This window comes from Notolepis coatsorum (genome assembly GCF_963971535.1).
Source record: "Notolepis coatsorum genome assembly, chromosome: 12".
Classification (NCBI taxonomy): domain Eukaryota; kingdom Metazoa; phylum Chordata; class Actinopteri; order Aulopiformes; family Paralepididae; genus Notolepis; species Notolepis coatsorum.
The window spans coordinates 130,575,823-130,599,459 of NC_140176.1; the positions used below are offsets into that span (position 1 = coordinate 130,575,823).

The 23,637-nt window shown below is 44.7% G+C and overlaps 1 protein-coding gene across 1 annotated transcript in view; it reads right to left on the reverse strand.

Moving 5' to 3' along the window:
• The window catches only part of LOC311238055 (sodium channel protein type 4 subunit alpha B-like), a gene marked incomplete at its 3' end in the record, with an annotated part of 252,987 nt that overhangs the window by 130,485 nt on the left and 98,865 nt on the right, over positions 1-23,637 (reverse strand). Inside the window, exons 10-12 of the mRNA XM_084326018.1 lie at positions 16,906-17,262; positions 7,291-7,495; positions 4,080-4,276 (exon numbers count right to left, since the gene is read on the reverse strand). Coding sequence (XP_084182144.1) covers positions 4,080-4,276; positions 7,291-7,495; positions 16,906-17,262 — 759 coding nt within the window. The remainder of the gene's footprint in view (positions 1-4,079; positions 4,277-7,290; positions 7,496-16,905; positions 17,263-23,637) is intronic.

Here is a 23,637-nt window from a genome sequence, read left to right on the forward strand (position 1 = left end):
AATCAACACATTTTATTATTTATTTTTCTATTATTTCATTGAACATTGCACATGTTAAAAGCCATTTTTCTTACTCAAAATGTGAGTATTACCAAGTCAACTTGTGTTCTTAAAACAATGACAATAAACATGTGGTTGTGTACTTATTTTTCTGTTAACTTATTATGGATTGAAAACTGAGCACAGTAACTGAACTCAATATTTTTAAGTTTGGGTAACTTATTATTATTTATTTTTTTACAGTTCTCCATTAGGCCTGTAGGTGGAGCTATGACAGCACACGTACAGTACACACACCGATGGTGTGTGATGTGTCCAAAAATGAATGGGCAAATGTGAGTGAAATGGTTGCACTGTATGCAGCTGTTTGTCTGCATTGCATTCCCCCCCCCCCCCCAACTCAGATTTAGGGTTGATACAACCATCATAATAATATTGTTAATAATAACAATAACAATAATGATGTAATAATGTAAGAATTATCATTAAAAAGACCTGATTATGAGAGAGAAAAAAATACGATGCATGGAATATTGTTGAGGCACACTAGTTACAACTATATTTCAAATAGGCACTCCATGTCAAAAAGGTTGCTGACCCCTGATCTAATATATGCATTTATGCCTATATCTCACGTTCTATGAAATACTGCAGGAAACGATAAAAACATATTTATACTCTAGACGGTATTTTAGTATGAATGTGTGAATGAAAAAGTAAAACGTTCCTACATCCTGAACGATAGATAATTGATGTTGAATGGGCCATAGTAATGTCAATTTAGCAATACAATTTAAAAAGTTATAGCCCTGCAAAGAAGGTGAACATCTCCATAGACAAATAGCGCTGGCAGAGGATGGTTTAGGATGATCAAAGTGGTGGCAGAGAATGGGTTAAAACAATACACCACACAATACACAACATAACACACCTCATTAAAACAATACACAACACAATACACAACATAACACACCTCATTAAAACAACACACAACACAATACTCAACATAACACACCTCATTAAAACAATACACACCATAACACACCCCATTAAAACAATACACAACACAATACACAACATAACACACCTCATTAAAACAATACACAACACAACACACCTCATTAAAACAATACACAACACTACACAACACAACACTACACAACACATTGGAACAATACACAATACACAACATAACACACCTCATTAAAACAATACACAACACTACACAACACAACACATTAGAACAATACACAACATAACACACCTCATTAAATCAATACACAATACTACACAACACCTCCTTACAGTTTTTTACAATTGCTTTGACACATTTTGCACATCAGAGTTTCAATGTGCAAAACTCTTAACACTCTATACTGCTAGTTTATCACAGCACCAGAACAGTGGATATGTTCATCGTTGAAGTTTACTTATTGGTGCATTTTCAAATACAACGACCATTATCAAAATACAGTAATGTGGTCAAACACAAAATACTTGTTACCAAAACTGTCTATGCAATGGTAATTTCCTCATACAGTAACCCCTGTGATAGACTGCAGTATAGTGCTTGTGTTTTTATGAAAGACAAACAAAATAGTTTTTGATCATTTGAAGTTTAACCGTTACAGTAAAGAAAAATACATACAGTAATGCTCTGTAACTGAGGGGTTACAAAACCCTGACTGTATTAAAGATTGTGATATATTAAACCACTACTTGTTATGTACTTTAATTACTGGCCAAACAGTACATCAAATATTGATGGTGAACACCCACACATGAACACGGCATTGACACAGAAATTCTATTGGAGTGTTATTTATTATTATTAGGCAACGTTAGGTTACAGATTGAGAATTAGGGTTGCGCTTATATGGCGAAGAATATACGTAAAGTCAGTCAAGAGCATAAGTCAATGAGAATAGTAGGAATACTATGATGGGTCTAAGCTGACGCCACCTGTTGCATAGTAGCAATTATATAGGGCAACACCGGTACCAACTGGAGACACTGGGTTCCCTCCTGGGTGTAAAGCCGGGAGGGGTAGAGGAATGTTCGGGTACCCAGTCTGAGTCAACGAGGAATAAAGAGGCTCCAGGTACAGAAGCCGGTGCTTGTACTCCCTTGATCAGCAGACAAAAGCAATAGTTGTAATCCAATATGCTCGACAGCATTGACGACAGCTAGCCAGCCCCTTCCAAGAGGCGGGCCCGAATGGTGATCCTCACGAGGTTAAATCCCAAACGACAGTGGAATCAACGGTGCTCTTCTCCGGTGGTCACGGTCCCAAAGCAATATAATCCAACCAGAAATGGTTCTGCAATCGCCAGTGCCAATTCTCCTGTGTACATGTCCAATGGTTCTCGCCTAGGACTCCTCGGGTGTGGGCACGTATTTAGGCCGCACAGCCTGGATAAGTGCACTAGCTAAAGACACGACGAACCGATGGGTAATGCTACATACGGAAGAACTGTGGCCGCACGATATACAATAAATGATCGACTATTACTTCACATTAGATTAAGTCGAACTCAACGTTACTGCGTTAAACTCTGACACTTTAACATTCTATTCGCACGCGGTTCTCAATGCTCTATTTAGATGCAAGGTTGCTCACTTCACTGCATGTTGACTCGTGGTGAAGGTATTACTAGTAATGAACGAATTGCTGCTGTTTACACCTGCGCCGTATTTATACTTAAGTGAATATCTAGTCCCAACCTCAGTTCTTGTCTTGTATTACTACGCAGATTCTGGGCATGTTCTGACATGCCCGGAGTTGCCTTTGAACTCGCCGTTGGGGGCTTGGTCGTTGGCGCCTGGGGCCGCTGTCCAATAGGAGAGCGAATATTACTCTGGTCTGTACGCAGGTAAAGGGATATTCCGTGTATATATATAAATAATATACAAAGTATATCAAACGATACATATATATATTCAGTTTAATCTGGCCCTTCACAACAGCTCTGTATTTAACGGTGAAAACAGTTACAGTTACAGTAAACTAACTATTGTAAAGTACTGTAAAAAAAAAAAAAAACAGACAACAATATAACATTTACAATTACTGTAGTTTCAATATACAGTTACTGTACAGTAAATTACACATATTGGCTTACCCATTATCTCTCTTACTGTAAAAAATCGTATATTGGATGCCACCGTTGACCGGTTCAGGTTTGGCTGCACCACCCTGCCAGTTTCAGCCAGTGTTAGACCTCGGTTGACTGTATTACGTGGTCAACAATTATGGTTATAATTTCATTTGAGACAGATGTTCTTCTGCCTCCTTGGCCACAACCACGACCCTGTCCACAACCCTGTCCTTCGTTGCCAACCTCAGCTGCACCGACTTGCTCCATGTTGCTTATTCAGGTTTCTAAGCAGCCTTTTATGTAGTGGTGAAGAGATTATCAATTGTACTGCTACGCAAGGTTGTTGAAGGTAATGAGACAAACATTAGAATTAGAACAATTAGTACAAACACCTGTTTAATTGATTTAGTGATCTGCTTTTGTAGTAATAAGCAATTGAACAGTGTTGTAATATTATGTGGCTGTATTCTGAGAATGGAGCATATGGTTTAGAGTTTGGCACTTTGTATTAACAGTTTTGCACTTTGCATTTCAGCATATGCTGTAATGTCTTGAGGTAAGAATTCTGCAAGTCAATTTAGAACTTTGCATTAAGAGGTTTGCACTTTATATGTAAGCATAGCATTTCGTGCCTTAGACTTAGAGTATGCATTTTGAAAGTCAGTTTGGCAATTAGCATTTTGAGTTTTGTACATTGAAATTCTGCTGTGCAAAATGAGTCAAAGCAATCGTAAACAACTGTAAAAACAATACACAATATTACACAACATAACACATTGCATTAAATCAATACACAATATAGCACAATACACAACATAACACATTAGGACACTACACAGAGCAGAGCACAACTAAATAGTCAAAGTACTTCAGTCCTGTTTACTTTAGAATCTGACCCTAACAATTAGCACATTAAAACACAACAGAACAGCACTTCCTAACCCTAACCATAAATAGTCAAAGTACTTCAGTCCTGCTTACTTTAGAATCTTCTTTCTCCTCCAAGGTCCCATCTTCATCATCTTCATCACAGTCATCATCATTGTCATCATCGTCAGGTGTTTCAGAGTCTGACTCGCCTGGCGCCATGGGGACTTTCAGTAAGAGGATGTTGCCATAGCTACTGGTCATCTTGTCATGGATACCATTGAGGGCCTTGACCTCTAACCCTGGGTCTTCTGAGGTCGTATCTGAGGTCATATCGGTCAATTCCAGCGACTCCATCTTCTGATCCTGATCCTCATTCACTACACACACACACACACACACACACACACACACACACACACACACACACACACACACACACACACACACACACACACACACACACACACACACACACACACACACACACACACACACACACACACACACACACACACACACACACACACACACACACACACACACACACACACACACACACACACACACACACACACACACACACACAGGCAAGAAGGAAAGGGTTATGGTTAAGGTTTGCTGATTCATATCACAGCCAGGCAAACAAACAAACAGGGAGTGAAATTACCCTCAGATCCCCCTGCCTTTAAATCCATCCTGCCTTGAAAACATCTCACTTAGTGTCCTCTCTAAATTGGTTGGTGCGGCTAAACCCTCAACCTGCCCTACTCAACATCTTCAACACCTCCTTGTCTACTGGCGTGGTGCCCATGGCGTTTAAATCAGCCGTCATTAAACCACTACTTAAAAAACCGAACCTCGACCCTCTAATCCTGAAAAACTACGGACCTATATCCAATCTTCCGTTCCTATCCAAATAGAACGGATTGTCGCAACACAATTTACTGTCCATCTATCAAATAACAATATTCATGAATCTTTTCAATCTGGCTTTAGAACCTTCCACTCCACCGAAACGGCGCTTACCAAAGTCACAAACGACTTACTGCTCTCTCTCTCTCTCTCTCTCTCTCTCTCTCTCTCTCTCTCTCTCTCTCTCTCTCTCTCTCTCTCTCTCTCTCTCTCTCTCTCTCTCTCTCTCTCTCTCTCTCTCTCTCTCTCTCGACTCAAACCAACTTTCTGTGCTCTTATTGAGTGACCTCAGTGCAGCATTTGACACTGTTGATCATTCCATTCTTCTGGGTCGGCTCGAGAATCATGTTGGCATTCAGGTTCACGCACTTTCTTGGTTTAACTGATAACTGATTTAACTGATAGAACACACTGCATGGTCTATAATGATTTAACATCTGAAACCCTCACAGTGCAATGCAGTGTCCCACAAGGCTCTGTTCTGGGCCCTTTGCTATTCCATTTATATGCTACCCCTCGGCAATATCATATGCACATTTGGCATTCACTTTCATTTTTATGCTGATGACACCCAATTATACAGACCTATTAAACCAAACGATTCCTCCCAATTACAAAATCATGAGGCCTGCGTGATTAAAAAGTGGATGTCGCAAAACAATTTTAACTCTGGCTGACGCTGAAACCCTAATTCATGCATTTGTCTCATCACGTCTAGACTACTGTAACATACTTTTTTCAGGCGTACCTAATTAAAGCATCAAAAATCTTCAACTCGTGCAAAATGCGGCTGCACGGATACTAACTAAAACTAGAAGATTTTATCATATCACACCAGTCTTGTCCACCCTACACTGATTTTGATGACTTTAAAGTGCTACTCCTCACTTACAAAGTTTTAAATGGGCTCGCACCGCTCTATCTATCCGATCTCATCTCACGATACTCGCCCGCTCGTGCTCTGCACTCACAAAATGCGGGGCTTCTATCAATTCCTAGGAAAATCCCAGAGCGCCTGCTCTGTCGAAGCTTTTAAATCCTCGCTGAAGACCCATCTTTTCTCTCTCTCCTTCAACCTACCCTGATCTCACCTGGTCGGGGACTGACCCTTAGTTTAATCTGTCTAGTTTAGTTAGGAACTAACCCTCCCTATACGTCTAGTCCAGGGGTCAGCAACCTTTACTATCAAAAGAGACACTTTTCCCCCCTCCCACAAAATAAAATGCTCAGGGAGCCGCACAACCTATTTACCCTTAAAATGAAGCTAACACAGTGTATAATGTTTTATATATCCCCAAGCATACCTCACATTTAAAATAAAACGCCTGACAATTGCATACCCAAAGTAATTTGCGATTTATTATACTTTATACTTATTGCATTAATGGAATTATAAAGCAACAAAAAGAAAAGTTTTGACTTTTTATTGCTGTTTTTACCTGTTATAACAAAGGAAAACCTCAAACTCTTATGAAGAGGAGAAAAAAGACTGGCTGTGTAGTGTGTAGACCTATTTTTTTATAAAACACAGAAGAGGAGACAAAACACTGGTGTCTGTAAACCGACTTTTAAATAAAACCCTGAACTATTCAGGGTATATTTGAGTCCTTCCCTTATTTGTGGAACATTTATAAAATAAAAAGTAGTCCACTTTAAAAAAAGACTACCATGTGTAGACTACTTTGAAATAAAACACAGAAAAGGAGAAAAAACACTGGCATCTGTAGACCTACTTTGAAATAAAACCCTGAACTATGCAGCTCTATTTGAGTCCTTCCCTTATTTGTGGAAAATCTATAAAATAAAAAGTAAATTTTTCATTGTTCGCAAATTTTGCACCACATATCAGGCATAGGCTACGCTAGTCGTGAAAGCAAATTAATCTGTCCACGCTGAATTAAACCCTCTATTTCCCTCAGACATTCCTTTTTTTGGATTTATCCATGGTTAGCTTACTGGGGGGTCAGAAACTCAAGATTAGCCACTTGCAGACGGCAGGGAGAGGCGCGGGGTGTGACGTACTGTATATTTTAGTTGATGAAATATTTTTGTTGACTAAATATTTTAGTTGATGAAATATTTTTTCATTTCAGTGTCACAGTATGACATCAATCTCCAAAATAAGAGAACAAATTTTTTTTTTTAAATAAAAAGTACAAACTAATTCTTTGGAGGTGCCCTCGTCACTAGAGGCCCACGGGCCGCGGCCCAAACGGCCCGGTCGTTAATCCGGCCCTGGAATATGGTATGGTTATGGTTAGGTTAGGGTAGTATATAGTAGTAGTGTGCTATGGTTTAGGGTTATGATATGATTGTAGTATGGTTATGGTTAGGTTATGGTTAGGGTTATGCTAGGATTAGGTTAGGTTAGGTTAGTATATAGCAGTGTGCACTGGGTTCAGGTTTCTACCAGTCTCTGTGTGGTCTGTGGCAGAAGAGCCCTTGCCCTTGGCTCCAGTCAGCCGGCTCAGTATCCAGGCTTTCAGCCAGTCTACGCCCAGCGTGATCCTGGCCATGGCGATCTGGAGGTTATTCATCTCCCCTTCCTCCTCAGGAGCGGCCAAGTTGTCTCCGCTGAACGAACTCAACAACAACGCCAAGAACAGGTTCAACACCTGCAAACAGGTCATTATTATTATTATTATTATTATTATTATTATTATTATTATTATTATTACTAGCTTATGATATCATTACTGTAACTGAGGGGTACAATTCCCTGACTGTATTAAATAAGTATGGTATCATTAAACCACTACTGTCTTATGTACATTACTACTGGCCATACAGTACACAGGTATATGAGATGAACACTTCCACAATGACACGGTTCCACACAAATCTTGGTTAGAATAATATTTATTAGCAGCAATAATAGTAGATTACATTACTTTACTTAGAGTCGCGCTTGTAAGGCGAAGAATGTGCGTGAGTAAGTCAAGAGCGTAAGTCCATTATAATATTACGCAGGAGATAATGAATACCACCTGTATCCTAGGAATTATATCTATGGTACACTAGTAGGGCAGCGGGAGATACTAGTAGGGTCCCTCCGGTTGTAGGCCAGCAAGGGGAGAGGATTTGTGGTAGCAAAGTCTGGGTCAACGAAGAATAGGGAGACTCCAGGTACAGGAGACAGTGCAATAATCTCTTGATCCGCAGACGAATAACAGCTATTCTCCGGCATGCAGCTCCGCATGGAAGAAAGCTAGCCAGCCTCAGGCGTCTTAGAGGCGGGCTCGACGTTGCTCCTCACAGGGTAAATCCCACACAATTGTGGGTGTAGACGATTCTCCGCTCCATCAGCTACAGGACCAAAGCAAATATAATCCAGCCGAAAAGGGCTATGTAGTCGTCGGGTAGGTTATCCAGTGTACATGTCCACACGGTCCTCGTCTAGGGCTCCTCGGATGAAGGCGCCAGGTTAAGCTGCCCAGCCTGGATAAGCACACTAGCTGGTACGAGGAAACGTTGGTAATGCTGGTCACTGTAGAACGGTAGCCGCACGATACACTATACATAAATAGACTATTACTGAATTAATAGAATAGGTCGAACTCGACGGTACAGCGTTAAACTCTGATACTTCAGCTATCAATTCGCACGCGGTCTCAATGCTCTATTTGGGGCCAAACAGGCCCTACTTCACCGCACGTTGTATCGTGGGTGAGGCTTCACTTGGGTAACTCAAACTACTTCTGTATTCACCTGCGCCATATTTATACGTTAGGTGAACAAACTAGTACCAGCCTTATTCCTGTCTCGTATTCTTGCGCAGAGCCGTTCATGTCCAGGCATGTCTTTGGCGGTGACTTTGAACTAGACCTTGGGGGTATGGCAGTGGCGCCTAAGGGACCGCTGTCCAATAGGAGAACGAAATATTATGGTCTGTACTAGGTAAAGGGATATTCCGTGTATATGTACAAAGAATACACGGGGGATATCAGACGATATACAAATATTATGCAATATATATCAATTAGTAAATATATATATTCGGTTTAATCTGATCCTTCGTAACAGCCGCCTCCTAATTAGTCCCACCTAATTAGATAAGCAGAGACAGATTAACCGCACTGTCCACTACTCAATGTCCGTTGTGAGGGTAGGGCAGTTCACAAAGTCAGGGGGTCATGGTCGTCATCAAAAGTGTCGGGGAGCCTTGGCAACTCTATCAGCCTTGCCACGGGTCTGGTATATGTCCGCCCTTGGACGAGCACTTCTGCCGCTCTGACCTTTCCGTCGGCACCAGTGATCACTTTGCTTACGCGGCCGGCCGGCCACATAGCTCGGGGTAGTGACTGGTCGATAATCATGACGACTGTTCCTTCTGTCAAATTGTCTCTTTCTTTCACCCATTTCTGGCGGGTCTGTAGAGACGGTAGATAGTGGAGGAGGAAACTGTTCCAAAACTTGTCAGCCAATACTTGACTGTACCTCCACATTCTTCGGCCGTTCGCTTCTTCAGGCCTGTACACTGTCTGTGGTAGCGCGGGGTCCAGCCGCACCATCAAGAGAGTGTTGGGGGTGACTGGGTCGACATCTGCTACATCACTTGAGACGTAACCGAGGGGCTTTGAGTTCAATACTCCCTCGATCTCCGTGAGGACTGTCGTGAGGACTTCTTCCGCCACGGTCTGGGCCCCAAGCACGGCGTACAGGGCTGTCTTTATTGAACGTACTTCTCGTTCCCAAGTTCCACCGAAGTGAGGTGCATTCGGGGGGTTAAACTGGAAATCAATCTGAGATGGAGCGAGGTGGGTCTTAAGTTTTGGGCCCATAGCTTGGAAGCTCTCTCTCAGCTCTCTTTCTCCGCCTTTGAAGTTTGTCCCGTGATCAGACAATAATATAGACGGTTTTCCTTTCCGCGATGTGAATCTCCGGAAGGCCATAAGGAATGAGTCCGTACTCATGGTTGGAAGGAGTTCTATGTGTATCGCTCGGGTGGTCATGCATTTGAATACAATACCCCACCGATTCTCTGTCCCTCTTCCTTTCTTTACATACAGCGGGCCGAAACAGTCCATACAGGTGGAGTGAAAAGGCTTGTCGCCGAGTCGGAGGCGACAGGGGGGTAGGTCAGCCATCCGGGGTATACTGGGCTGTGCTCGCCATTTACGACAGTCTAGACAGGTCCGCTGGAAGCGTCGTACTGCTTCTCTTCCTTGCAGTATCCAATAACGACGTCTGATCTCCGCGAAGACTCTCTCTGCCCCGGCGTGGTGCACGTCCTCGTCGTATTTCTTTATGATGAGCTCTGTGACCTTGTGTCGGCTGTTTAAGACTATCGGGTACTTGACGTCATCCGGTAAGTCTGGGGCTCTCCTCAGACGACCACCCACTCTGATGAGATTATGGGCGTCGCTCTCAGGGGCTAAGTGGAGCAGTCTGCTGTCTGACGGGACTGGCTTTGATCCCTGCAGACAGTCTAGCTCGTCGGGGAACGAGTCTCTCTGGGCTCGCTGTAGCAGAAGGAGTTCTGCTTCTTCGTAGTTAGCTGCAGTAATGTCAGTAGTGGGCTGAACCTCTGGGTGGTGCCACAGGAATGTCTTTAGCTGCGCACTCTCAAGGGTGAGGCAGTCGTCTATGTTGGGATCTGTGGGGACGAGTGTGTGTGTCAACCCACAGAACATAGATTTCTTCTTCTCTGCCTCCTCTTCACTCGCCTCCCGTGGGGTGGGTGTAGGCCACTCTTCTTCCGGGAGCTTGAGGAACTCGGGCCCGTCACTATATAGATTGTGACGGGTGAGGTCATCCAGGGACATTCCCCGTGTGATGACGTCAGCTGGGTTCTGTTTTGTGTCCACATACCTCCAGCATGCTGCTTCTGTTAAATCTTGGATCTCTGTGATTCTGACTCCCACGAAGACCTTGTATCTACACGAATCGGACTGGATCCATGTGAGTACGGTCATGGAGTCTGACCACAGGATTGTTCTTTGCACCGGGATGGTGAGTTCACGTTGGATTAACGTGGCGAGTTGCGCTCCTGCTAGGGCTGCGCAGAGCTCTAGACGTGGGATAGATTGTTGCTTGCGGGGGGCTATTCTTGAGCGAGCCAGGATGAAGGCAGTATGTATTTCTCCTCCCTCCTCTCGGGCCCGCAAGTAGGCCACCGAACCGTAGGCTACTTCGGAGGCGTCGCTGAAGACGTGCAGGTCCATCTGGCACGTCTCCGGCCTCACTGTGGGTGGGAAGTAGCTGCGGCGTATGTTGACACCTGGGAGCGAGCTGAGTTCTGTCTCCCACTCTCTCCATGTGGAGGCAAGGTGTTCGGGTATGGGGTCGTCCCAGCCCTGGTCCTTGTCCCATAACGCTCTTACAATCATCTTTGCCCTGGTGGTGTAAGGTAGAATACATCCCAACGGGTCATATTGTCTGGCGAGTGTTCTGTATACACTCCGTCTTGTGGTCGGTAGTGAAGTCGACCTTCCCTGCTCCTTGGTCAGGGGTGTGTGTTTATAATGGAGCGAGTCTGTTTTGAAGCGCCAGACTAGTCCTAATGTCATTTCTTGGGCTTCTCCTGGGATGGTCGCCATCCAGGTCTCGCTGCTTGCTGCCTTGTCCTCTGGGGAGAGGCTGCGCAATACTTGAGGGTCGCTGCTGGCCCACTGCCGGAGATCAAAGCCGCCTTTGATCAGGGAGGCGCGGAGCTTGAGTAGGAGGGCCTCGGCTTCTTCTGGCGTCGAGACGCTTTGCAGACAGTTGTCCAGGTAGAAACTATTTCCTACACTTTGTCGGACATCTTCATCAGCTGCTGGGTCTTCTGCGACGTGTTTTTGCAGTGCGAACGTAGCACAGCATGGGCTGCATGTGGTTCCGAAAGGGAGGACTTCCCACTGATAGATGGCTGGTTGCTCATCCCCAATCCTCTCTCTCCATAAGAACCGCAGCAGGGGCTTGTCCTCTTCCACTAGTCGCACCTGCAGGAACATCCCTTTGATGTCGCCGCTGATGGCCACCTTGTCTTGGCGGAAACGTAGCAACACGCCTAGTAGAGAGGGGCCGAGTGTTGGGCCGGGCAAGAGCTCTTTATTCAGATTTTGTGATCCGATCTGGTAGCTGCAGTTAAACACAATACGATCCTTGCCGTTGTGGTGGACTTTGTGGTGCGGCACGTACCATGATTCGGTCGTCTGATCGGCCTCTTTAATGTCAATTTTCTTTATGTGTCCCGCTGTGATTAGCTTGTCAATCTCAGCGCGGTACACAGTAGCTTGAGCGGGGTCTCTGGCTAGGCGCCGCTCTGTGTTCAATAGATACCGCTCCGTCGCTTCTTTTGTGGCGTGGAAGGTAGGCATACCCTCTCGCCTCAGGAGTGGAGTTGCGTATCTCATCACTCCGTTGACTTTGACTCTCTTTGTCCCCCGCTCGAGGAGGGCTATGGCATAAATGTCTTCCTTGGAACGAATGTGTTTCTTTTCGTTCTTAAAGGGCATTGTCTCTAGTGTCCATAGCCTCTCGACGTGCTGTAGGAGGGTGGTGTCTTCTTCTGTCACTCTGGAGTGGAGGCAGCGAGTGGCTGCTGTTCGGTTAGGAGACCTAGAGAGGGGGCCTTGTAGTGTCCATCCTAGGCGGGTCTCGACTGCTGCTGGACAGCCTCTGGGCCCAGTGTGGACCCGGTCCATCGGGACGATGAGGTGTGCATGGTCGGATCCTATCAGCAGGGTCGGGGTGGCACCGTCTATGAGCGGTATAGGTAGTTGACGCAGGTGCACATATTTATCCATCAGTTTGGCGATGGGGTAGGTGTACTGCGACAGGCCTATGTCTTGGCTGGTGAAAGCGTTAGTGATCCTATACCGTCTCTCTGGCTGCCCGCTTGCTGCGATAGTGAAGGAGACATTCTTGCCCTTGATCGTCTTCAGGTCTCTTCTTATTGTCCGAATCGTCATCGTTTCTTCGCTCCCGCGCAGCCCCAGCTGGGCCGCAGCGGACGCGAGGAGAAGGGTCTTCTCTGACCCGTCGTCAAGGACGGCGTAGGTGTCCATGACCTTGTCTTGGTAACTCAGTGTTACGTGGACCACCTTCAAGAGCACCCGGGCGCCCCCGCTGCTGGCGGGGTCAATGTACATAACACTTGCCTTTGTGCTGCTTGAGGGTGCAGGCTTTCTTCTGTTACTGTCATGTAGGACGTCCAAGTGGGCTCCGTCACACCGACTACACCTCTTCTTTAAGCGGCACTCGGCTGCCATGTGACTGCGCGCACATCGGTAACAGCGTCGGTTGGACTTTATCCATTGACTCACCTCGTCGGCGGTCATCTTCTTGAACGTGTCACAGTGTGACAGCCAGTGTTTCTTTCGCAGTACGGGCATACAATCTTCCACTTCTCTTTCATCGAGGGGGTACTGTGGTTCTTGTTGCTCGGTACTGATTCGGCTTGGTGCATGACGGTCACCAGCCTGCGGCCATCATTTGCTCTCCTAGGTCCCTCTCTGGAGCTTGGCGTGCTCCGCACGAACGTATCCAATCGTAGGCTGTTGACTTCTCTCGCCAGGAAGTCGGCTAGGTCTAGGAGGGATGGCTCGGGACCGTTAGGATCACGGTGGTCTCTTTGCCGCCTGAAGCGCTCTTGTCGGGCGGGCGGAAGCTTCTCTAAAATCCTCTCAACATTAGAGTTCGCGTACAGTTCGTGCATACCCTTTTCCTTTTGTGCCCCCAGCATCCCTACCAGGGATTGTACCTTGATAGACAGGTCATCTAATGAGCGATTGTCTGTTGCTGGGGGTAGACGGTCAATATTCCTTATCTCTTGTATTACGTAGTCCCATATGCGTCCATAACGTTGGTCGAGGGCTGCTAGAGCCGCGGTGTATGGGGTAGTAGAGGTGGAATATGCCAGCGCTTTATTGTGCGCTCTGGGCACCTTCAGGTGCTTGAGTAGGATAGCATACTTGTACGGTTCATCTGTTACATCGGACATCATTGTCTCTAAGCACATTCGTAGCTCTGTGTACTGTGCTCTGTTCTCGTGTGTGAAGTCCGGGAACGTCGGTGTGCCAAGGTACGATGCCATGGATGGCTGGCACATCGGTGAGCGTTGGAGGAGAGGCCTCCTAGGCGAGTCTCCTCTTACTTGTCGTGGTGGGCTGGTACCTGTCGGGTACCAAGGCCCGCGTAACCAGGTGCTGTTCCTCGGGGCTGGTTGTGCGTCAAGCTCACCCGTGAATTGAGTCGGGGGTCTGTAGCGCAGAGCCGCGGGGGTAAAGTCTGGGCTGTACTGGACCTCCTGGTCCTGTTGAGTACGATGATGCTGTTGGGCTTGACTCTCCTCCTCTCCCTCTTCTTCTTCCTCTGCCAGGTCATCTAGATCCTGTAGTCGTCTATTTAGTCTCTCCGCGGCATAGGCCGGTTCTTCCCTGTTGCTGGGTCTCGCTTGGACCGATCGGGGAAGGGGTTCGGAGAGGGGTATAGGCTCTCTCTGTTGGCCGGGCTCAGGGTCGCTTGATCGGGTAGGGGAGGGTGCCCTAGACCCTTGTCTTGACGAGGCCCTGGAGCCCCGTGCGGAGGGAGGGGGGGTTACCCTGGCAATCAGTTGCTCCATTATCTGCGCTTGTAATCGGTCGCGCTCGGCTTCGCGCTTGGTGTGAGCGAGGTCGTGCTCTGCTTCGCGTTGGGCACCAGCGGCGGCGCGCTGGGCTTCGGCGCGGTCTCTTTCCATATTCTCTTCCGTCTGGAGGCGTCTAGTCTCTAGGCGTATGCGGTCTTCGTCACTCCGTTGCTGCGCCTGGAAGCGCTCTCGCTCGGTCGCAGAGTGTTCGCGTTCACTAAGGGCTTGCGCTTGGAGTTTCGCGTGGAAGCGTTCTTGTTCCATGGAAGAATGTTCGCGCTCGCTAAGCATCTGTGCTTGGAGTCGATCGCGTTCGGTTGAGGCTGCCAGGGTGGCGATAAAGGCCTGCGCCAGCATCTTGTCCGCCTCGCTGGGGGAAGACACTGGTAGAGGTGATCGGCTTCTGGTAGTACTCGTTGGAGATCCGTTCTCCTGTCGCGTACCGAGGAGGTCTATCTCCGGGGTGCGCGTCTCTTCTTGTGGTGGGTCGGGTTCCGTCCCTGGAGGGCTTTCTTTATCCTGGAGCTCTCCGGGGACTACCTCGTCGACGTTGGCGGGGGGTAAAGTCATGTCAGGTCCCTCCTGGTCCCCCCCCGTGAGCTTGGTCAGTTACGTTAGAACCCACTAGGGTCTCTACTGGCGGGGTCGCCTGGTCGGTAGGGTTTGACATACTTTTACTATCCGCTTTTTCCGCGTTTAACGTCTGTAGAAAGCTAGGTAGTAGACTGGCAGCGTAGTCCTCTAGGTAATGAGGTGGCTGCCACCTGCGCTGCGGGCGATCTATTTTAGGAGAACCGTTTGTGGAGTGTTCATCATTGGCCATGTCAATATTAATATTATATTAATATTACGCTAGTTACCCTCCGGCTCGAAGGACCAATTGTAACTGAGGGGTACAATTCCCTGACTGTATTAAATAAGTATGGTATCATTAAACCACTACTGTCTTATGTACATTACTAATGGCCATACAGTACACAGGTATATGAGATGAACACTTCCACAATGACACGTTTCCACACAAATCTTGGTTAGAATAATATTTATTAGCAGCAATAATAGTAGATTACATTACTTTACTTAGAGTCGCGCTTGTAAGGCGAAGAATGTGCGTGAGTAAGTCAAGAGCGTAAGTCCATTATAATATTACGCAGGAGATAATGAATACCACCTGTATCCTAGGAATTATATCTATGGTACACTAGTAGGGCAGCGGGAGATACTAGTAGGGTCCCTCCGGTTGTAGGCCAGCAAGGGGAGACGATTTGTCGGTAGCAAAGTCTGGGTCAACGAAGAATAGGGAGACTCCAGGTACAGGAGACAGTGCAATAATCTCTTGATCCGCAGACGAATAACAGCTATTCTCCGGCATGCAGCTCCGCATGGAAGAAAGCTAGCCAGCCTCAGGCGTCTTAGAGGCGGGCTCGACGTTGCTCCTCACAGGGTAAATCCCACACAATTGTGGGTGTAGACGATTCTCCGCTCCATCAGCTACAGGACCAAAGCAAATATAATCCAGCCGAAAAGGGCTATGTAGTCGTCGGGTAGGTTATCCAGTGTACATGTCCACACGGTCCTCGTCTAGGGCTCCTCGGATAAAGGCGCCAGGTTAAGCTGCCCAGCCTGGATAAGCACACTAGCTGGTACGAGGAAACGTTGGTAATGCTGGTCACTGTAGAACGGTAGCCGCACGATACACTATACATAAATAGACTATTACTGAATTAATAGAATAGGTCGAACTCGACGGTACAGCGTTAAACTCTGATACTTCAGCTATCAATTCGCACGCGGTCTCAATGCTCTATTTGGGGCCAAACAGGCCCTACTTCACCGCACGTTGTATCGTGGGTGAGGCTTCACTTGGGTAACTCGAACTACTTCTGTATTCACCTGCGCCATATTTATACGTTAGGTGAACAAACTAGTACCAGCCTTATTCCTGTCTCGTGTTCTTGCGCAGAGCCGTTCATGTCCAGGCATGTCTTTGGCGGTGACTTTGAACTAGACCTTGGGGGTATGGCAGTGGCGCCTAAGGGACCGCTGTCCAATAGGAGAACGAAATATTATGGTCTGTACTAGGTAAAGGGATATTCCGTGTATATGTACAAAGAATACACGGGGGATATCAGACGATATACAAATATTATGCAATATATATCAATTAGTAAATATATATATTCGGTTTAATCTGATATGTTAAAACTCACTTAAATAAGTCAGACACATTTAGGCATACTAGATAATTAGTACTACTAGTAAACATATAAACATAAAAAAATATATATATTAGTATTACAGTAGATAGATAGATAGATTTATTTTCACCATCATGATAATTAATCCCAATTAATTTGCACTGTTAGTTAACTAGTCTGTGAGTTAGTTGGTTAGTTAGTTCATTTACTAGGTAGTTGGTTACCTAGTTGGTTGGTTAACTAATGGGTTAGTTTGTTTCCCGTCTGTACTCACCACTAGATTCCCGATCACCATCACCATCATGAAGACGATGAGGCACATGGTGGGGTCCGCCACCTCCATGCAGTCCCACATGCTCTCGATCCACTCCCCACACAGCACCCTGAAGATGATGAGGAAGGCGTGGAAGAAGTCGTACATGTGCCAGCGTGGCAGCTCACAGTCCGCAGAGATCCTGCACACACACTCCTTGTAGCTCTTCCCAAACAGCTGCATGCCCACCACGGCGAAGATGAAGACGATGATGGCCAGGACCAGCGTCAGGTTGCCCAGCGCACCCACCGAGTTCCCGATGATCTTTATCAACATGTTGAGGGTGGGCCAGGACTTAGCCAGCTTAAACACACGCATCTGAGAGAGAAGGACAGACAGATGTATACACAGGCTGGCAAAACAATTCACTACCTGATTAATGTTTGGACCAAAACATTAGTACGTATTGTTGTGCCAGGAGTGTATCTTTCTGCTGGCTTTGTTGTGCACAATTGAAAGCCACTTAGGATGAACGTGTCAGCTAAATTACGAAATGTAAATATGGACAGTGTTTACCATCGTTGTGTGCTGCCATGTTGGAAGAAGACAAAGAATACGTCTAATTTCTGTGGCTGTGACACCAAGGCATTCTATTTGGATATATTCATCTTCTGATTTTCCCTATCTTACTCCCTCCACAGCTGTGAATGAAGGTTTTAATTTTCCATAGCAACACTCGTCTCTTCCAACCAGTGTTAATTTCGTCAGCTATTTAGAATTAAAAAGTTCGTCTTCGTCATGTGTCAAATGCTCTTTTTCATTCTCATCATATTTAGCCACCTTTATCTATTTTTCGTTTAGTCAAGTTTTAGTCAACTACAGGTCTGAGCATTTTCGTTTATTCGTCTTTTTTGTTTAGTCTCGCCACTCAGTTACAGCCTCATAAGTTGGCGTGAGCTAAAAAAGCTAACGTTAGTGCTAGCTGGTTAGACTTATGTAAGCTATTTAATGTGTTCTATTGTGGTGGATCAACATAATGTAGCGATCCGTCATGCAGTAATGTAGGGAGGAAAGAGGAGAGTTTCCTTTTCTGTATGGTGCTTTATTTCCAGCTCAATATCGAATAGAATAGAAATACTTTTATTGTCCCGAGGGAATTTTGACAGTGCAAATCGCTCAACATTAAACATTTAGACCGAACAAAGTCACGAATAAGAATGACAAAACAAATTGCCTAAGAATAAGAATAGAATAAAATAGAATAAAAATAGAATAAAATATACAGTAAATAAATACAGTAAAAATATACTGAAGTCTACAGTAGGTGTAATAATGCACAGTGCTGTTTAAAAAGTAAGAGTCCAGGAAGATGGTAACTGTCACAGGTAGTGTGAGCCTAGCACTGAACATGCTCCTCCTGTCAGCCAAGTCTGTGTATAGTGGGTGGGAGGGGCCTGGGCCCAGGAGTTAAACACTTGTAATCCCTATCTGATTGGATCAGATTTGTATTAATTCATTTCAACTCATTATTATAATAGGGGGGGACCCTGATGTAAACAAGACGAAAGTCTTTCTCTGGTCTGCATCAAGTTTCAAGTTCCTTCAAGTTTCTTTAATAGTTGTCATACAGAAGTACAGAATACTTTTATACAAAATGCTTCTTACTGTTACGCTCCAGAGACTGTGCAAGACAAGATAAGTATGAAATAAAATAACATAGTATAGCATGTAAATTAGAAGTAAAAAAAATGAGGTCACAGTGTTCAGTATAGACATATGTACAATGTTCGATGCAGAATAGACGTAACTGAGTTACCATATAATATACAATACTGTGTAGTGTACTAATATACAATACTATATGGCAGAAATAGGATGAGGTGCAATTTAGGTACAATTTACAGTAGGTGTACGAGTTGGAGTGCAAATCCTTTATCAATAAATATAAAGTGTGTTTGTGTGATCTAAAGTGTGGAGAGTGGGTGCTGCAGTGTGTTGTTTGTTTAAGTGAGTGTGTGCGTGTGCATCCCCTTAACAATTGTGTGTATTGAGCCGTACTGTACTGTACCCATTCTGCAATTTGTTAATTAAAATGTTCAATCAATCAATCAATCAATAGGGATTCAATGTTTTGAACTCCTTGGCCCTAGAGCTTAGCAAGGCTCCTCCTCTCCGCCACCACCGCTAGAGAGTCCAGCTCCACCCCAACCACGCTACTGGCCTTCCTGACCAGCTTATCCAGCCTGTTTGTGTCCCCTGCTCTCAGTCCGCTGCCCCAGCAGGTCACAAGAAGTACAAGAAGGCGCCCGCCACCACCGACTCGTAGAACATCCTCAACATCCTTGTACAGACATTGAAGGATCTCAGCCTTCTGAGGAAGTAGAGTCGGCTCTGGCCCCTCTGTGTGTTTTGACCCGTTCAGTTTGTTGTCGATGTGCACACCGAGGTATTTCTAATCCTCAACAGTGTCCACATCGACCCCCACTGATGGAAACGGGGGTCACAGGTGCACTCCTCCTCCTCCCCAGCTCCACCACCAGTTCCCTGGTCTTCGCCACATTTAGCTGCAGGTGGTTTTTATTGCACCATGTGACGAAGTCCACTACCAGTTGTCCTTTATACATCCCACTATCACGGAGTCATCAGAACATTTCTGAAGTTATGGGGTTTTATAAGTTAATACTTCCCTTCTCATACACAACACAGCTACCTGCTATAATACGCTAGCTTCACAACAACAACGTAACATCCGGTCCATCCTCCCATATCTCCTGGGGGGAAACAACACCCCCAGCATAACAGTGGTGCCCCTAAGACCATACAACTAGAGCGACACTAGAGAACCCATATAGGGAAGACTACATTTTCACAACTCCACTGGCTACCAGTTGAGGCGAGAGCCAAACAATTACAGCTAGGGATGGTCCACAAGATTTTAAACAGGAGAGCCCCAACATATTTTAACAACCACTTTGAATGGATTGCACACACACACAACACAAGAGGAAGCCTGAGAAATGTAGTCCCCTGTAAGCACAACAGGAAGATGGGTCAAATGTCATTTAGATATAGAGGTGCAGTGGAGTGGAACAAACTACCACTCAATATTAAGGAAACCCAGAGTGCTGCAGGGTTCAGATCCAAGAGAAGGGAGCCGCTGTTTAACAACCTGCCACTGTGATGTTGGTGCGACTGTATCATGTGCTGAACCTCTGTTGAACGATGAGGAATGTCTCTATGCAGATTATTGATGAAAATAATTTGTGCTTTTAATGCACCAATGAACATGAATGATGCTTTTTATAATATCTTTTTTTAATTAAACATGAATACTACTACTAATGCACTTTAGAATATGCACTAAGAATGCTCGATGCACTTCAGATACCATCGTGCCACTTACAACCAGTAACAACAGGGACAACGATGGAAATAAGGCCCTCATTTATCAACGTTTGCGTACGCACAGATATGTGCGTAACCCGTGCGTACGATCATTTCTAAGCAAAGTGTGGGACTTATCAAATTGAACTTGTGCTTGACTTTGTGCGTATATATACACACAGCTCGGAGCATGCGTAGCTGGCGCCCGGTGGTAGAATTATTGCAGTCTGCAACGCGGAAATAAGCTTCCGTGCATTACTTCCAACACTGGCGTCACAGGGGCGGACCTTCCTACAGGCGATATAGGCGGTCGCCTAGAGCGCCACCCAGAGGGGGACGCCAAAAAAAAAAAAAAAAAAAAAAAAAAATTATTTTTATTTTATTTTTTTTTATTTTTTTTTATTTTTTTTTATTTTTTTTTATGTGCAGTTTTGGCGCCCCCTCTATATCGGCAACCATTATTTTTACATAAAAAAAATTCTAACATAAGGGAAAATGAGCCAAAAATCTAAAACGGTCGGTCGGTCTGAGCCTCAGCTTTAGGTGTTCACAGTCAGAACATGCTAGAGCGCTGTGCATTGATGGGTATCGGTCAAGTGTTTATAGAATTGAGCGTTGAGGAAAGAAAGACTAACGTTAGAGAACTATGAAGAGGCAAAAGCCATAAAAAAAAAAAAAAAAAAAAAATCTCGCTTAGGGCGCCAAATGTGCTAGGTCCGCCCCTGCGTGTTCAACTTCTGTATGACCCGTAATTCATTATAGTTCATTGTAAAATAGCGACAGTAGTGTAATTATAACGGGCTCACGTGCGAACAAGAGGTTGGCTTGCTTGTTTGGCACGGGGGGGCAGACGCAGAACACCCACCTCCAAACGCGATTAAATATTGTTTCAAATAAAAAGCGACATACTATTATTTTGTGTCATGTTTCCAAATAAGATTGGCCACAACGAAATGCTTTCTACTTCAATTTGTTGGTTAGAATAGATTACCTCGCTCCGTTGAGAGATGATTGTGGACTTCAGGAGGTCAGGGGTCAAGGACTACAGCCCCCTCAGCATCGACGGGGCACCGGTTGAGAGAGTCAACAGCTTTAAGTACCTCGGAGCCTACATATCCGAGGACTTGACATGGACCACACACATTGACAGTGTTTTGAAGAAGGCACGACAACGCCTGTACTTCCTCAGGCGCCTAAGGAAGTTCCAAGTCAGTCAGAAGATCCTTAAGAACTTCTACTCATGTACAATAGAGAGCATCTTGACTGGCAACATCACCTCCTGGTTTGGGAATAGCACTGCACAAGACCGAAGCAGACTACAAAGAGTGACACGTTCAGCCGAACGCACAATTGGAGGGGGGCTCCCCACCCTCCAGAACATTTACAACAAGCGTTGCAAGGGCACGGCTAAGAGAATCATTAAAGACTCCAGTCACCCGAACAACTGCCTCTTTGAACTGCTGCGGTCAGGCAAGCGATACCGGAGTCTCAAGGCGAGCACAGAAAGACTCAGAAGAAGCTTCTATCCCCAGGCCATCAGGCTGCTAAACGAACAATGAACACTACACAACAACAACCACCAAACGCACATAGCACACACATCCACACGCACACACTCACTTTAAACAAACACACTGTAGCACCCACTCCACACACTTTATAGCACACACCCACTTTAAACAAACACACTGTAGCACCCACTCCCCACACTTTATATTTATTGATGAAGGATTGCACTACAACTCGTACACCTTACTGTAAATTGTACCTAAATTGTACCTCATCCCATTTCTGCTTTGCACTATATAGTACTGTACATTAGTACACTGCATAGTATTGTATATTATATGGTAACTCAGTTACGTCTATTCTGCATCGAACATTGTACATATGTCTATACCGAACACTGTGACCTCATTTTCTTCTTCTAAATTACATGCTATACTATGTTATTTGATACTATCTTGTCTAGCACAATCTCTGGAGCGTAACAGTAAGAAGCATTTTGTATGAAAGTATTCTGTACTTCAGTATGACAACTATTAAAGAAACTTGAAACTTGAAACTTGAAACTTCACTGAGACTGAAAGTAAAAGACAGTTTTTTTTGTGAGCTCCGCGCACAGACGTGATAATAATAATAATAATAATAATAATAATAATAATAATAATAATAATAATAATAATAATAATAATAATAATAATAATAATAATAATAATAATAATAATAATAATAATAATAATAATAATAATAATAATAATAATAATAATAATAATAATAATAATAATAATAATAATAATAATAATAACAATAATAGCTTCATTTTATATAGCGCCTTTCAAGAGACCCATGCAATGTCGCTTTACATAGATAGGGGGGGGGGAATAACAAAGTAATAAATATAGTGGACAGACACACAACATATAAATATGATGATGGGATTCAAGTTCGCGTTTTTATTGATCACATAGGCAGGCTATACATGGCACGGTCCATCGTGATATTGTAGATGGATCGAGCAATAGACTGTTACTGTACCACCCATGTTCTTATTTACATTGTGACAACAGCCTTGTGAGCTCCCGCACACAGACATGATGGAATTCAAGTGCAAGTTTGTATTGATCACATATTATAGGCAGGCTACACATGGCGTATAGGCTACATCATACATGGCAGTGAGATTCATTGTTCTTGTATATGCTCTTGTATTATTGTTTATATAGGCTACCCAATACCGACATCAAAATAGATTGTATGCATCTACAAATCATATGTAGCAGGTAGAAAATTGACGGAAAATCTGTCGCGATTTGGAATCAAATTGAGGAGAACTTTAATCCCGGGGTATTAATCGAACAAAACGGAAAAAGGCAGTCATATTCCAGCACGGTCTTTATTAGTTAACACTTTGAGCGCCACGCCGGGTTTTCCTTTTTACCGGCTGAATGCCACCATCGGCGCCAATGTTAACGTTAATATCGCCTAATCTATGTTTTAAATTATGGCTATGTGTCTAATCTGCCCATCGCATTATCAAAGACTATTTTCCAGTCAGTGCTGTCAAGGCAGATTGTTTTTTTATCGCGTCGTTTCCGTTTCAGAGCATTTAGAAAAGCAACCGTTTTCAGATTAAAAACAGCCCATTCTGGAGCATTCTATGAAAATCGTCTTTTACTGGAATATTCCACAACATTGATATTCGTCTGCCTTTTTATGAATCGTTTTCAAATAAATGCTAGATGATCAATATTATACGTGCACGCAAGCACATTCGAGCCGCGCACGGATAATCGCCCCGTTGATTTCCTCTCGGACTTTTACAGTGAAACCGAAAGAACCCATTTCACGAAACAGCTTATAACTTCA